The sequence below is a fragment of the Triticum aestivum genome, chromosome 4A, assembly GCF_018294505.1.
Source record: "Triticum aestivum cultivar Chinese Spring chromosome 4A, IWGSC CS RefSeq v2.1, whole genome shotgun sequence".
NCBI lineage: Eukaryota > Viridiplantae > Streptophyta > Magnoliopsida > Poales > Poaceae > Triticum > Triticum aestivum.
In genome coordinates, this window is record NC_057803.1 from 593248888 (window position 1) to 593266510 (window position 17623).

Sequence of the window (17623 nt, forward strand, 5' to 3'; positions counted from 1 at the left end):
TCCATAAAAATGATTGTATCATCAGCGTATTGCAGGATGGACAGACCACCATCCACCAGATGAGGCACCACTCCCTCCACCTGACCGGCCTCTTTGGCCCTCCCAATCAGGATCGCTAACATATCAACCACAATATTGAACAAAATAGGCGACATAGGATCGCCCTGTCTCAGACCCTTGTGCGTTCGGAAGTAGTGGCCTATGTCATCATTAACTTTAATGCCAACACTGCCTTTTTGCGTGAAAGTTTCCACTTGATGTCTCCAGCGCTCATCAAAACCCTTCATTCGTAGAGCTTGCTGGAGGAACGGCCATTTGACTTTATCATAGGCCTTCTCGGAATCCACTTTGAAAATAACCCCATCTAGTTTTTTCGTATGAATTTCATGTAGCGTTTCATGAAGAACGACAACCCCTTCGAGGATGTTCCTATCCGGCATGAAAGCCGTTTGAGAAGGTTGAACTACAGCGTGCGCTATCTGAGTAAGCCTGATCGTGCCAACCTTGGTAAATATTTTGAAACTGACGTTGAGAAGGCAGATAGGCTGAAATTGCTCAATTCTCACGGCATCTGTTTTCTTAGGCAACAACGTTATCGTTCCAAAATTAAGTTGGAACAGCTGCAAATGTCCCGAGAACAAATCATGGAACATCGGTATCAGGTCCCCTTTGATAATATGTCAACACTTCTTGTAAAACTCAGCCGGGAAACCATCCGGCCCCGGTGCCGTATTACTTTTCATCTTGGCAATAGCCTCGAAAACTTCCTTTTCCGAGAAAAGGGCAGTTAACACATCATTCTCCACAGAAGTAAGTTGAGGAATATCGCTAACCCTAGACTCATCCAGGGATACACAGCTCTCCTCTGGTGGTCCAAACAACCGTTTATAGTATTCAGTAATGTAGATTTCCAGGTTGTCCTGGCCGACTATTGTACCCTCATCTTGCTCTAGCTGGAAGATCCTCTTCTTCCGGTGCTTGCCATTGGCAATCATGTGGAAGAACTGAGTATTCGCATCCCCCTGGACAACTTTTCTCACCTTTGCCCGCAATGCCCACTTTAATTCTTCCTCACGGAGCAAATCCTTCAGCCTCATCTCAGCCTCATGCTTAATATGAAGCTCAGTGGGTAACAGAACCATAGTTTCTGCTTTTATGTCTAAGGTTTGTATAAGTGAAAGGAGTCTTTCCTTCTCGACCTTATACACTCCACCTAGATGTTTAGCCCACCCATGAAGGAAGCTTCTGAGATGCCTAATCTTGTTCTGCCATCGTTCAATGGCACCTGTACCTCCTACATCTCTGGCCCACTCTCTGGCAACAAGATCCAAATAGATGTGTCTAGTTGCACTACAACGATTCCTCGATTCCTCTTAAGGCATGAGTTGTCCGCCAAGTCCAGTACAAAGTTACCGCACAACCATATGGATCCACCTTATCATTTGGAGACAATGTAATAATAAAATTAAGGCACAATTGTCTAAATAATAACTATGGAATAATGCAACAATATTTTTAAAAGAGATAAATGTTGTCCGAAGGTCGCAAACTCGCAACGGAAGTAGGAGAACCGAGCTACCTTGTGAAGGGCGAGCTCACTTTGGACATACCTAGGGCTGAACTATGTGTTGGCCAGGATCTAGCGGCAAAGAGGAACTATGACAGATTATTGCCAAAGATTGTAACGATGCTATTTGATGAACGAAACCCTCTTTACCCGTAAAAAATTGTAGCTGACAATTCAAAAGATTATCTGCAACTTTTTGCATACGATGTACACTAATGAACTTGGACGGTCTATAGGCTTTTAGCATATGCCTGACCAATATTGAATTATGCTTAATTAAAATACACAATACCTAAAGTAGACAGCTCAGCAACCACTACTACAAAATGGTCCCACAAATGATTCAAAAAATCCCAGAAATGCCCCTCTTAAACCCTCTATAAATACCACGGCTCTTCATTTCTTCCCTTCCTTTTCCTCCTCCTCCTTCCTAAATCACTCAATTACCATTATAACCTTATCATGCCGTTCTCAGGTTCGGCCTCCCTCCAAACCTTCGCGCCACAGAATGACGGGTTCGGAACGAACACGGAGCAAATTCCGATCGAAGATGCGGCGGCAGCGGCCTCGCCGCCGATGACGGACGCCGCTGCGGTCGGCGTCGACACGGCGGACGACATGGACGACCGGAGGCTCAGGCGGAAGATCTCCAACCGGGAGTCGGCGCGCCGGTCGCGCGCACGCAAGCAGCGCCACCTCGACGACCTCCGTGCCCTCGCCGCAAGCCTGCGGGGCGGCCGCCGCGAGCTCGCGGCGCGCGTGCACGCCGCGCGTAGCCGCGTCGCCATCGTCCTCCACGCCAACGACGAGCTCCGCGCCGAGGCGGCCGCCCTGAGCCGACGTCTTGAGGTGGCGGCTCATCGCGCGCTCGCCCTCAACCAGCTGTACGCCGCGGCCGCCGGTCTCGGCGTCGGGACGTTCGAGCAGGCCGCTGCCTCGCTCATCGCGTGGAGCTGATGGGCGCCGCGCGTGCGTGCATGCATCATGCACGTGCACGGGTAGGGTCTACGTACTTTCTCTGGTAAACGGTAAAGAGAAGGCACGACGTACCGTGGGATAGCTAGCTAGCTTCATCAGTCCTGAAGTGAGTGTCAAAGAAAAAAGCTTTCGGTCCTGAAGTCTTGTGATTGGGTAGATATATCAGTCACCAAGTAAAAGAACGGGACACAATGGCACGACTAATTCGTGACCAATGAAGGCATAAAAAAAACGTTGGAATGTAATGTTATTACTATACCAAACTCTAAACCTTGTGTCCGTCGACTGGTTCCCCCTGTCCTGCTGGCTCCATATTTTCTCTTCAGTGGTTCACGTAGCATCATTCAGTGGTTCTGACATGAGCACTGGTATATCTCGCCATCAACAACAACGCATAAATAGTGGTCTAAATTGATTATGGTGAGATGGATCTTGGCCATTAATCTCTATTAGTGGAGGCGATCGACAATCTGTCGATCGAGTCCCATGATTGGCAGCGTACGTAGTACTACGTCCTTGTTTAATTAGTGGTGGGCAGGCAGGCCAGATGCTCTCTGCTTTGCTTTCCAGGTTAGTTCAGCAGAGAGTAGTGTAATGTAATGTGCGGCCCCTGGCTAAGCAAAAGCTGTCTGCTTTGGGCGTTAATATCGTTTTCGGGTGGGATTAGATTTGTATTTTGTGCGGGTATCCGGTCGCGCTCGCCACGTCGAAAGCGGGGAGCGGGGCGCTTCACGTCTCCGAATTCGTGGTTTAGATTCGGTAACGATCCTTTTTCGGGTGATCGCATCTGATTATGCTTTGCGTTACATACCTTAATCTCAACTCGTCGCAAGGAAAGGAAAACGTAATCTCGGCCCGGTGCGTCGTTTTTTTTTTTTTTGCGAGAGAAATTTCCAATCTATTCATCAATCATGGCAGTACAGAGAACACAAGACACGTCCAACTTACACTAGTTATCTTCTTCGTGATGATGGAACTAACCCAACAGAGTTCAAGTACTAGACTTTGTATTGGTGGCGGCATTTTACTGAATTTATTTCGGTCATTTGGCGATGTGCGTTTAGTGGAGTAGATGTTCCTGTCGACTACGAAGTCATCTGTAGCGACTTTGTCAATCCAAAGATGATATGTCCGCCCAGTCTCTCAGAAGTGTGTTCATATTGATAAGTGTATGTTTGTATGTTTGAGCGATTGGGTATATATATATATATATATATATATATATATATATATATATATATATATATATATATATATATATATATATATATATATATAGAGAGAGAGAGAGAGAGAGAGAAAAAATAGATACTACCACCTAGTGGTAGTTACCACCACCCTAGCTGCCCTCCGATATCTTTAGATCTGAGCGTTGATTAACGGGTTTGGTTTCACAAGTTTTCAGACTTTCTCTACCGGAGAAAATGACCAGCCCGTACCCCCACCCCACCCACCCGATTTATGTGGGAAGATAATTACCATATAACTACCTCCAGTAAAACGAGCAAGCTATATATCAAAATATATCCACCGGCCGCTGGCGTCAGGCATCCTTATGCATACTAGAATCGATCTAATGCTGGTGCATGTAGGATTTGGATTGCTAATTTAGAAGAGAAGCATTCATGGATGCATGCAATGGACCAACGACAGTGCATCAGGACGCATCAACTAACCGTACAAACATAATGTACATGACATTCTCCATACTACATGCGTACATATATATACTCCTTCAAAAAAAATATGTGTCCACTAACGAATCTGTAACACATAGTCCCGTCTGAATTTCCTAAAAAAAAGTACTCCTATCTAAACAAAAATACATACAAAGTCAGCAACTCCATAAATATCTCGTTTATATTATATATGCACAACAGTCCACCGTAGATACTACATACACCATTCTAAAATAAGAAGTATATTTCTTCATACTACAAGACACATATACTCCACCCTCCATAAAAAAGCATATATACTCCATGTTCTAAGAAATACATACTCCATACTCTTGGTGGTTCCCAATACTAAGTTCAAAATTAATATACTACATACTTTTTTTTCTTGACAGTTCATACAATATACTACATACTAAAAAAACTATATCTACTTCAAAAAGGTATACTACATACTCTCTGTGAAAAACAATTATATGTAGACATGCACATACTCCATGTGAAAATTTATAAATATACTCCATAATATAGCAGTATAGTAGTATGTAGTACATACCATAATTCTGAAACGAACTATAAATTACATACGAAATACTACTTTTTTGGCACACATATATATTTTGTGCATTCACGTAAAAGAGTATTAATACTCCAGCTTGGTGTTAATAATCCGTACTCAAATAATCAAATGCTTATACTTCACACTCCAATTTTACTTAGTAGTGCATACTCCATACTACAAAAGTTACATGTTAAAACTCCATACTACAGGTATACATGGGGAGTGAGTATACTCTATGCGGTTCTAAAAAAGACAATATATTTCGTACTATAATAGAAGAATCAAAAAAGAGTTATACGTTCCCATACTACCTTTTTCCAACAAGAAAAACTTGTTAAAAAAAGAGAGATAAATACGTACTCTGGATAAGAAAATTACCATCCATCTACGGTGCTTATCAAGAATAATCAGCACCACTTAAAGAAAAAGAATAATCAGCTTCACGTTCACAGGCTTATCCGATGAAAATATTGTTGTACGCACCCAAGATTGAGGAGATCGTTGCAACAGCCTGCCACCCGCTTGCCGGATTATTTCATAATAAAAACTGAATTAGTTTCTGCCTACTAAATTGCATTGGCACCCGTTAACAGTATCCATTACCCGGTTGATTTGATGCCACGTTTGAGGGACGGGAAAGAGGGACACGTGGAGGCCAAAGAAGGTGATGGTAACTACCACTGCTTGTAGATAAAAATTGTCATATATATATATATATATATATATATATATATATATATATATATATATATATATATATATATATATATATATATATATATATATATAGGTAAATTATATGGGACACCTAGGTGCCTGGGCACGTAGATGCCCGTTATAGTAAGTGATATTCATGGTGCGTGATGTACAATCCACGACATATGACTTTCCAAATTTTGTTTGCATGCACTATCAGTTCTAATAGGCAATTATTGCTTTCGAAAAATAATATTCTAGTACTTTCCTAGCAATGATTCCTTTCCTAAATAAAAGGGTATGTATATACACTTTGATTTTTTAAGGTATCAAATATGACAAAATAATACGAAATATCGTCGCAAATGTTTGTATGTATAATTACGACGTATATTATGCATTCTTCTGGTGTTTTACTTTTCAAGGTATCTAGTATTAAAAAAATTAGGGCCGGGTCACACTTTTTGGCGACTAATATTTTTTTCAAAAATAAAGTCATCAAATAATATTAAATGTAATCCTAATTATTTTTACTTTTACAAATATATATGATGCATGCTAATACCCACACGTGATTTTTAGTACGTACATGGACCTAACATATCATACCCGCATACCCTTTTTCAATACATGCATGCTTTGAAGATACACGCAAAACTAATATACTTTGAACGGTACATAACCCAAAAAATGATACACCATTTTTTAATACACGTAAAATATTTTGAGACATACTCGTAAATGATATTAGAGATATACCCAAAAATAGTACAATTTACATATACGGCAGATATTTATTAGGTATATGAAAAAGTTAGTACGTGACTAGGTATATGATTTTTATAGGTATATAAATTAGTACGTGACTAGGTATATGAATTAGTACGCGACTAGATATATGATTTTTATAGATATATAAATTAGTACGTGACTAGGTATATGATTTTTATAGATATATAAATTAGTACGTGATGAAGTATATGAGTTTTTATAAGTATATGAATTAGTACGTGAATTTTTATAGGTATATGAATTAGTACGTGACAAGGTATGTACAAAAAAAGTATAACCATCAATTAAATATGCGTAGCATGCATGAACCATTAATTGATGATTTTCTCTTTCTTGTTTAATGAGGGTATTAAGCGTTTAGATCAAGCAATAATTCTTTCCTAATTAAAGAGTCAAAGTATATATATATACCGCGTTCAAAAAACTTATGCTTACTATCGGTGGGATCGGCCCGACTAAGCAGCTCAGTATGGAGTAATATATATTCCTGGCTATTGGCCCAACTGGCCAGTTCAGACTATCTTTCTGGGCTGGTGCAACTGCAAGCAGGCACGCAACATGGTCGTCGGGTCTGATCTCTCTCGGTTTCAGCGCCGAGATGTGCCGCGCACGGGCGGGCATGGCGAGGTCGAAATGATGGGGCGGCAATGGGAGAAAAGAAACTGCCCCAGCTAGTGTAGCTGGTAGCTAGCTAGGTCTTCTCCGGCCGGCCACGCGCCGGGGTCGGTACGGCGGCGAGCAGCCGATCGGCCCCGCTCCGGTCAACTCAGCGGCCGTCTCCGTCGGGAACCATCAGATCACTTGCCATCTTGGGAGAGATGTAGGGGCTGTTTGATTTATGACTAACTTTGTCAAAGATTGTCATATTTAAGGTTAGACAAGTTTGATCAAGTTAGGTGAGTGTTTCGTTCAAGCACATCTTAGGCAAGTCATACTTGGACCTCACATGACATATACACAAAAAGTGTGACAAAATTTTCTTAGGCTTGTCAACTTGTGGTTCTTATTTTGATGAACTAATCTTAATCAAGTTTGATAAAAATGTGTGGCAAAATGTGGCAATACTAATCCTAAAACCAAACAGCCTCGTACAGTAGCATCCCCCCTCACCCAGCACGTACTACGGCCCTCACGCTTGCGTAGTAGGCCTACGCTTCAGATTGAACCGTGACTCTACCTGCACCAGTCATCATCAGATAATTAGGTTAACCGGCAACTGATGCTGGTCAACGATTGACCGCCGGCGACAACGCTGCGGCAACCTGCTCAGACATGCTCGGATTTTCAAAATTTCCACATAAATGGAATGTTAGGCGGTCACTGTTGAAGAGTTGCAGGTTTATAAAAAAGAGGTAATAGCACCCAAGTACCTTAACTTGCATGAAATGTGATGATTTAGTCCCCGGCCTATCACAGCTTGGCAAGTAGCAGCCAGATGGCTTGACCGGTCTTTGTCCGCACTTTTGCAGGAAACACCCTGCCGTCTTCTCTAATTAGGCGAGGTATCCAGTAAAAAATGCTATTCAGTGCAAATCTGAAAATCATCATCGTGACTGTTCGATCAGTAGCTAATGGTACAGACTAGAGGTGGACTAATAACCAGCCACTTAAGATTATTTTGCACATAACCCCTTCTCCTATGACCCCTGTCCTTGCTTTGTTCCGGCGGCGGCACGGCGCACTCCCCATGCGACGATGACTCAGTGCTGCAGCGGCGGTGCTCTCCCCTCGGTCGACGACTCGATGGAGTGGCGCTCTTGCACGTGACGGCGGTGCTAGGGCGCTGCCTCCAAGCACCGGCTACTCGGCGGCCGCAATGCTAGTCACCACGCCACCCAGCCACGGCGGCCGTGGGGCTGCCTTCACGCGACGACGACTTAGCGACCGCACGGGACGGCGGCCGTGGTGCTGCCCTCACGCTACAACGATTCTGTGGCTAGGTCGTTGCCCAACGCCATGAAGTCTTGGCCCGCAATGTTGATCTCCACACGCCGGTGATTCGCTGGCCGCAGTGCTGCCCCCGTGAATCGTCTGCCGCCTCCACGCTACGGCGATTCAGCGACCTCGGTGCTGGACCGACGCGAGGGCGTGAGCGTGCAGGTGGAAGAAGCCGCTTCCTGACGTGCAGATTTTCTGTATCCGAGTGTATCTGAAATTCTGAATACTATGATTTTGCTACTGTGTAGATTTTGCTCCAAAACTTTATGAGAGGAAGAAGTTTTTTCGTCATACAAACTCCGCCTTGCTCACTCTGTTCCAACGTTGGTGAGCAAACTGTACTGTCTATCACTTTTTGTAGCAGATAAAAGCTCAACAATTTAGAATCATCGTTGAGCAAACTGTGCTACAATTTTGAGCCTTGCTCCGTAAATTTGAGCCAAAAGCACTGCACAAAATTATGTGTTCTACCTCTTCTCAAATTGTGCTTTGCTCGATGTACGGTTGCTCACATTGTTGAGAAAATTGTAGTGTATATTCAGAAGCATTGTTGATCCTACAGTATTGCTGTTTTATCACTCTTGATAGAATAAAAAAGCTCATAATTTCAGAACCAAAGTACACTCATTTTTAACTTCATTCAGAATGTATCGGAACACTACATTCAGCTATATATTCAGACTTTTCTGAACGCAGCTACTGATCATGGCCACCAGCTCGCGCATCTCTGTGTATGGTGCCGTCCGGGATGGGGCTTGCTGGCTGTGGCATGGAGCAGGCAGGCTCTGGTGTGGCCGACGCGGGCCTCGTCGCCTGCGCAGCCCCGCCCCGCCGCGACATGGCCGTCGTCGCCCGTGAGGCTGTCTCTGGGCCGACGCCGCAGGCACCGTCACTTTCCCCATGGGTGGCATGCCGGCATCCCTGGCTGTAAGACAATAAGTTTTGGGAACCAGCACAACCCTCTAGGGGTGGCTTATCTCATTATATATAATGGTTCTGTTACAATACGTACATAGGTACAGAAGCTATACATAGTCTAACACCCTCCCTCAATCTTAGCCACTTTCTAAAGAACTGAGAAGGGTAAGATTGCGCCTACCAGCCGCAAACTGTGGCAGTGGTAAAGGCTTAGTGAAGATGTCTGCAAGTTGATCCTTAGATGAGATAAACTTGATCTGGAGTTGCTTCTGTGATACACGTTCCCGTACAAAGTGATAGTCAACTTCAATGTGTTTCGTTCGGGCATGAAATACTGGATTTGCAGAAAGGTATGTAGCACCGATGTTATCACACCAAAGAATAGGAGGCTGTGGTTGAGACAAACCCAACTCCTGAAGCAAAGACTGCACCCAAATAATCTCTGCAGTAGCATTAGCCACAGCCTTGTACTCAGCTTCAGTACTGCTACGTGACACAGTAGCCTGTTTCCGAACACTCCAGGCGATCAAATTAGGGCCAAAGAATACTGCATAACCCCCCGTGGATCGCCTGTCATCTGGGCTACCAGCCCAATCTGCATCAGAGAAGGCCGAAAGGACCCGAGAGGAAGTCGGCCGAATATGCATACCAAATGTCAGGGTGAACTGAACATAACGAAGAATGCGTTTAACAGCAGCCCAATGAGTATCTCTGGGAGCCTGAAGATACTGACAAACCCTGTTAACAGCATAAGAGATATCTGGTCTCGTGATCGTCAAGTACTGAAGTCCACCAACAATGCTCCTGTACTCTGTGGCATCCGCAGGAGACAAAAGCTCACCATCAACAGCTGTTATCTTGTCAGTAGACGACATGGGTGTGGTGGTCGGTTTGCACTTCAGCATGCCCGCTCTTTGTAACAACTCCAAGGAGTACTTCTTCTGCGTAAGGACAAGACCAGTAGCACGAGAAGTGACCTCAACTCCAAGAAAGTAGTGAAGCTTCCCAAGATCTTTGACCGCAAAATCAGCACCAAGAGAGCAGACAAGAGCATCAGCAGCATACTGAGAAGAGCTGACAAGGATAATATCATCGACATATACCAAAAGATACATAGTGACTTCTGGCTTCTGTAGAAGAAATAATGAAGTGTCAGCAGTGGACGGCACAAACCCATGAGCACGAAGGGCAGAGGCAAGGCGGGCATGCCAGGCACGAGGAGCTTGCTTCAAACCATATAGTGCTTTGGAGAGACGACAAATATAGTCAGGACGATCAGGATCAGAGAAACCAGGCGGCTGTTTCATATAAACCTCTTCCTCCAAAAAACCATGTAGAAAAGCATTCTGCACATTAAGTTGACGAAGTGACCAACCACGAGAAACAGCAATGGAGAGAAGAAGCCGAATAGTGGTAGGCTTGACGACAGGACTGAAGGTGTCCTCATAGTCAAGACCATGGCGCTGCCGAAAACCGCGAGCAACAAGTCGCGCTTTGTAACGCTCAATAGATCCATCCGAATGCTTCTTCACTTTGAATACCCATTTTGAGTCAATAATATTTACCCGTGGTGGTGGAGGAACGAGAGTCCATGTCTTGTTACGAAGGAGAGCATGAAACTCCTGCTCCATAGCCTCTCGCCAATGTGGAATGCGCAGGGCAGCCTGATATGAGCGAGGCTCAGAAGATGGATCCGCAACAGCAGCAGCCAAACAAGCAGCCAACCAAGCAACCGTACCATCCTTACGTTCCTTAGGTTTGAAAATGCCACTGCGACTGCGTGTATGTGGTCGGGACACAGGAACCACCGAGGTCGACAGAGCAGCCTGCAACAGGCTGGAGGACGGCGACGTTGACGAGTCAGCCGGTGACGAGGAGCCAGACACAGTAGCCTCGGGCTCGGTCGGCGAAGAAGGTCGGCCCACCGGCGAAACCGGCAGAGCAGACGAAGCAGCTGGCGACGCCGGCGTCACAGACCGGGCCGATGGCGAGCCCGGCACAGTGGGCCGTGGCGCGGCCGGTGTCGCGGGCCGATCCGCAGATGAAGGCGACGTGAGGACAGCGTCGCGGACCCGAGCTGCAGGCGAAGACGACGTGACGGGCCGAGCCGCGGGCGAAGACGGCGTGACAGGCCGAGCCGTTGAAGACTCGACAGCTGCTAGCGAAGAGGGCCGAGCCGCTGGAGACTCGGCGGTCGCTGGCGTAACGGACCGAGCAGTGGAGATGCTCGGCGCGACGGGCTCTTCGGGTGACCATGCATGGGCACGCGAATCGATGCCATGCAACATAGGGCGATCAACGTTCCCATCAGAAGGCGGTGATGATGATGGTGAATCCTCCAACAGCTCCAAACGAGCCCCACGTCCGGTTCCTGCACCATGGTTAGGTAACAGCAAAGGAGAGTATGCAACATCATCAAATTGGTCAGAAGCAACAGAGGATGAATGCAGAGATGGTGGTTCGACAGTGGACACAGGAAGTTTGGCAAAGGGAAAAACATGCTCATCAAACACGACGCCCCGAGATATATAGACACGATTAGTGGGAACATGAAGACATTTGTAACCTTTATGAAGAGAGCTATAGCCAAGAAAAACACACTTCTTAGAACGGAACTCAAGCTTGCGCTTATTATATGGACCAAGATGCGGCCAGCAAGCACACCCAAATACCTTGAAAAAGGTATAATCAGGTTGTTCATTAAGGAGAACCTCAATGGGAGTCTTCATGTTTAAAACACGAGTGGGAGTACGGTTGATGAGAAAGCATGCAGTGGTGAAAGCATCACTCCAAAACCGAAACGGAACAGATGCATGGGCCAAAAGAGTAAGACCAGCTTCAACAATATGACGATGCTTACGTTCGACTGAACCATTCTGCTGATGTGTATGTGGACATGCTAAACGATGAGCTATCCCAAGCGACTGAAAGAAGGAGTTGAGGTTGCGATACTCGCCCCCCCCAGTCCGACTGGACATGAACAATTTTGTGCTTGAGAAGACGTTCAACATGTTTTTGAAACTGAACAAAAATATCAAACACATCAGATTTGCGTTTAATAAGGTAAAGCCAGGTAAAGCAACTATAAGCATCAACGAAACTGATATAGTAATTATGACCACTGACAGAAGTCTGAGCAGGACCCCATACATCTGAAAACACAAGTTCTAAAGGATGTTTCACCTCACGACTGAACTCCGAAAAAGGAAGTTGATGACTCTTCCCCTGCTGACAAGCATCACACACTGCTACATCTTTATTACTAGACAAACTAGGAAGCTCATGACGACGCAAAATATGACGGACAATAGGTGTGGCCGGGTGACCAAGACGAGCATGCCACTGTGACGGAGAGACCCGAACTCCACTGAAAACACGGGCGACGCCAGGATGCTCCAGACGGTAGAGGCCCTGGCACAACCGCCCACTAAGAAGAATGTCCCTCGTGCCCCGATCCTTAATAAAAAGATCAAAAGGGTGAAATTCACAAAGCACATTATTATCACGTGTGAGTTTAGGAACTGAAAGAAGATTACGGGTCACAGATGGAACTCAAAGAACATTGTGAAGCTGAAGACTCCTATTGGCATGTTTAGTGAGAAGAGATGCTTGACCAATATGAGAGATGTGCATACCTGCTCCATTGGCGGTGTGGATCTTGTCGGAGCCATGATAGGGTTCACGAGTGTGAAGCTTCCCCATCTCGCTGGTCAGATGCTCTGTCGCCCCAGAGTCCATGTACCAGTGTGGATCGATGGAGTAGGACTGAGTGTGTCCCTGTTGCTTCTGCGGCGCGGGACGATCAGCCATGGCGACCTGACGGGCATTGTTGTGTGTATCTTTGCCGTCATTGCCAAGACCAAGGAAGCTTCGCTGGAAGCGCTTATGACACTTGGAGGCCTAGTGCCCATCGCGGCCACAAAGCTGGCACACACGTGGACCACCAGCCCCCGATAAGGTCGCAGTAGGTGGGGGGGCCGAGGCGGGCGACGGTGGCAGCCCCAAGGGAGACCGGGGTGATGAAGAAGAACGGCCACCCTTGGTGGCGGCGTTGGCCGAGAGGGAGCCAGTGCCCCTGGTGCGGCGAGTCTCGACCCGTTGCTCAGTGAGAAGGAGCCGAGAGAAAACCTCGTGTGCCAGCATGGGTGTCGAGTTGCCCCGCTCGTTGATGATCTCGACTAAGGCATCATACTCCTCATCAAGACCATTGACAATAAACGAGTTGAACTCGGAGTCGGTTAGGGGCTGTCCAATGGAGGCCAATTTGTCGGCGAGGCCCTTGACCTTGTTGTAGAACTCAGTGGCAGTGGAGTCAAGCTTCTGACACTCTCCAAGCTGACGACGGAGTGCAGAGACACGAGCCTGGGACTGCGCTGCAAAGGTGAGCTCAAGGATGGTCCAGGCCTCATGAGACGTCTTCGCGAAGACAACAAGGCCGGCAACTGCCGGCGAGAGCGACCCCTGGATGGAGGAGAGGTTCGCCTGGTCCTGCCCCGTCCAGACGCGATGGGCCGGATTGTAGACCGGATCGTGCACGCTGTCTACCAGCGCGGGTGGGCAGGGAAGCGATCCGTCGACGTAGCCTAGCAGGTAGTGACTCCCCAAGAGCGGGAGAACCTGCGCACGCCAGAAGATGTAGTTGTCGGCGGAGAGCTTGATGGTGATGAGATGACCGAAGTGAAACGGCGGCGGCGAAGACGATCCCATCGAGGAGGCTGCCTGGGGTGCAAACACCATGGAGGCAGCCGGAGGCACAGAAGCCGATGCGGGAGGAGGCGGGACCGCAGCCAGGGCGGGCGCCGCAAAGCTCACAGCCGGTGCGGACGCCGCAAGGCCCGCGGCCGGGGCGGACGCCGCCAACCCCGCCAGCGGGGCGGTGTGATCCGCTTGCGGCAGGAGCGGCGGGACGACGCCTGCGGAGTCCGCAGCGGACGGCGGCGCCGCGGTGTGGACTACGAGATCACGCCCGAGCGAGGGCGCCGGCGGCGTGGAGAAGACGGAGCCGATGCTCCTTGTCTCGATCGGAGCGGGAACGGAGACGGCATCGAGCGGGAGGTTGAGCAGAGCCGCAAGAGAGGTTGGGAGGAAGCCCGCAGCAGTGGAACCGGTGGTGGCGGCGCTCGACATGGCGGCGGCGCGATCGGTGGCGCTGCGGCGGTGGTGAAGGCGGCGGCGGCGGTGCGGGTATTAGGGTTTAGAAGCGGAAGCGATCGTAACCTAGCGTGATACCATGTAAGACAATAAGTTTTGGGAACCAGCACAACCCTTTAGGGGTGGCTTATCTCATTATATATAATGGTTCTGTTACAATACGTACATAGGTACAGAAGCTATACATAGTCTAACACTGGCCTCGGCTCCTCGGGAGCCCTCCCTGCGGAGGGGGCTCCGACGCAGGGGTGCCGTCGTGGCCGCTGCAGGTGTCGCGAGGGTTCCAGGGAGATAAGTAATGGAGCAACAGAGAACGCATCCCCGAGTAATTTTACTAATTTATCGAGTAAATAGGGGGAGCATGGACAAGGGTCCGCGGTGCGGTCGTGGTAGTGTCCGAGCGCTTTTGAAGGGTGTACCGGCGGGAGAACCAGGTGGCGATGAGCTCCTGCATCGTGATCGGGCAGGTCGGATGGCCCAGCACCATCCACCGGGAGATATGCAGTTAATTGCACCTTAACATCCAGTGTGCGGGTTAATTAGAGAAGACGACAGGGTGTTTCCTGCAAAAGTGCGGACGAAGACCGGTCAAGCCCCTTGCCAAGCTGTGATAGGCCGGGACCAAATCATCACATCTAATGCAAGTTGGGGTATGGTGGAGTCAAGTTTTGTAAGTTTGGAACTAAATCATCACGTTCTGTGCAAGTTAGGGTACCACGGGTGCTATTACGTCTTTGAAAAATGATACTAGGACTGGCACAAGGGCGACTGGTGCAAGCATCAGCCGCTGCCGTGTTTGATCCTGTCGCGTTGAGCTGTGCGTCCATCACTCCTTGGAACTTTCAGCTGCCTGCCCTGCCCTGCCTACTGGTAATAAATTTGTAGTGGCCGCAACAGAAAGGGCCCCCGGCTCCCCAATGAGGAGGAGGACTCACAGGCTTCATGGCCATGGCTTCGGTCTGTGTACCACAAAAGTTAACCAGAGGGTCGTAGGGCCGTGCCATCATTCGCGAGCTATTGGTGGAGCGGGCATGGAGATGGAGCCCTGTGCTGTGCAACCAGCTGGGCGGGAGAGAAGGCGGTACCGTGGTAGTGGTGGGAGCAGCCCTTGCGCCGGTTCCTGTTCACTGACGAGAGGTTTGGGGGTGTAAACCTCAGATCAAGAGTGTAAACTTGAGGGAAGGCTTTGAATCTTCTCCTTGGGGAGCACCACCCACACCCTCACTCCTTTGCACTACCCAACATTAACAACCGTGTCCCTCCCGGGGACCCCGATCGACACACTGCACGACACAGCGCCTCCTTCTCCATCCCCCAGCCGGCCCAGCATATGAGAATACTATGATCCCTTCCCTCCCTTCCACTCCATCTTGGCTTCACCTCCCACACATGCGTACAAGAGAACCCACGCACTGACCCTCCCCAACCCCCAATCACCGCCTCCGCCTCCGCTTCAATGGACGGACAGAGCCACCCCCTCGCAATGCACTGAGCAGACCGGCATTGCCGCCACCTCCTCGTCTTCTTAGTCAGTGAGCCACGGGTTCTTTGTTTCGGTGGTTGTGTGCGGGTCCAAGAAGGGGCGGGAGCTGACCGGGAGCGGCAATGGCCGCCGGGAGGAGGCTGTCGGAGCTGCTCCAGGAGCAGCAGGAGCCGTTCCTCGTCGAGGCCGCCAAGATTCGGAGGCCGCGGCGCGGCCGTGGCGGGGGAGGAGGAGGGTCTTGCTGCCCCGTGGCCGCGTGCCAGCGGCTGCTCAGGCTCTGCAACCACGGCTTCAAGAAGAGGAGCGGCGGCATTAGCGGCCTGAGGTCCGCGCTGAGCAAGGTGCTGTGCGGCAAGGCCGTGAGGAGTGTGTTGCGCTGGGAAAATCTTGGCGGCGGGTGCTTCACCGGCGTCGGCGACCGCGAGTTCCGCCGGCTGCGGCGGTCCGCCGTCTACAGCGGCGAATGCGATGCCTGTGCCATGGAGTTTGACGACGACGACGGGTATGAGCGGCAGGGAGGAGCGAGGTGGAAGACGGACATGGAGATCGACTCGTCGCGGCAGCTCAGCCCGGTCTCCGTCCTGGAGCTGCACTCCGACGACGACTCTCCGGTGCATCCTCGTTGTAAGCTCTCCGGCCTCAATTAATCGTCGCGCCATGGACCCAGTCTCGTGTTAAAATCCCAGTAGGCTGATTTTGTCTTTCTTGTTTGTTTTGCTCTGTTCTTTGGACAACAGGGGAGGAGGACGAGAAGCCATCAACCTCCGGGAGCTCACCCTCAGCTCCATCCTCAGACTTCCACGGCCCCACCTCGCCGTGCTTCACCTACAACGTCCACGACGGCAAGGCTCTTGCAATGGAGACGACGGAGGAAGAGGACGAGGAGACGGCCGGCAACCGCGGCGGCGGCGGCGGCGGCAAGTGCGTCGAGGAGCAGATCTCGTCGTGGGAGAGGATCGCCGGGGACATCTACAAGATCCCCGGGATGGTGGAGCTGGACCTGTCAGAGTCCGGGCAGCAATGGAGGGGGCTCCTGCCGGAGGTCAGGGAGATCGGCGCCAGGATTGAGACCCTCATCTTCGAGGAGATCAGGAGGGAGACCGTCTGTGACATGCTCGCCTCACACTCTACATTTTCACCAACATCTCGTTGACCAGACAGTCAAATTGAGAGGGTTTGTGGGGTGGTTAAAATTTTACTACTAGGGAGGTAGTGCTACCGGAGAGAGGATCTGTGTAATGTGAGGCTTGATGTGAAGATCATTTTGCTTTGTTCCCCAGCTCCAAAGTCTTGGTCTGCTCTGCTCCTTGGGGTTCCATGTTGTTTATTCTGCTAAAAGAGAAGCTACTTCAAGTAGTGCAATGGTTTTCGTAGACGGAGTGTAAGACAATAGGCTTTGGGGGGAACCGGCACAACCCTCTAGGGGTGGCCTATCACATATATATAATGAGGTGATATACAACGTTACAATATACACATGTAAATACAGTCTAACACCCTTCCTCAATCTTAGCCACTTTCTAATGAATCTAGAAGGGTAAGATTGCGCCTGCAAGTCTCAAACTGTGGCAAAGGCAATGGCTTGGTGAAGATGTCAGCAAGTTGATCCTTGGAAGAAATAAACTTGATATGTAGTTGCTTCTGAGAGACACGTTCACGCACAAAGTGATAGTCAACTTCAATGTGTTTCGTTCGGGCATGGAATACCGGATTTGCAGAAAGGTATGTAGCACCGATGTTATCACACCAAAGAACAGGAGGCTGTGATTGGGGTATACTTAACTCCTGAAGCAAGGACTGTACCCAGATAATCTCTGATGTGGCATTGGCCACAGCCTTATACTCAGCCTCAGTACTGCTAC

General features: G+C 48.8%; 1 protein-coding gene across 1 annotated transcript; it reads left to right on the forward strand.

Moving 5' to 3' along the window:
* Positions 1-15412: 15412 nt before the first annotated feature.
* On the forward strand, positions 15413-17040 carry LOC123082446 (uncharacterized). The gene is made up of 2 exons (XM_044504773.1): positions 15413-16385; positions 16499-17040. Exons 1-2 carry the CDS (start codon positions 15884-15886, stop codon positions 16912-16914), a joined length of 918 nt encoding a protein of 305 aa, XP_044360708.1. The 5' UTR covers positions 15413-15883; the 3' UTR covers positions 16915-17040.
* Positions 17041-17623: the final 583 nt, after the last annotated feature.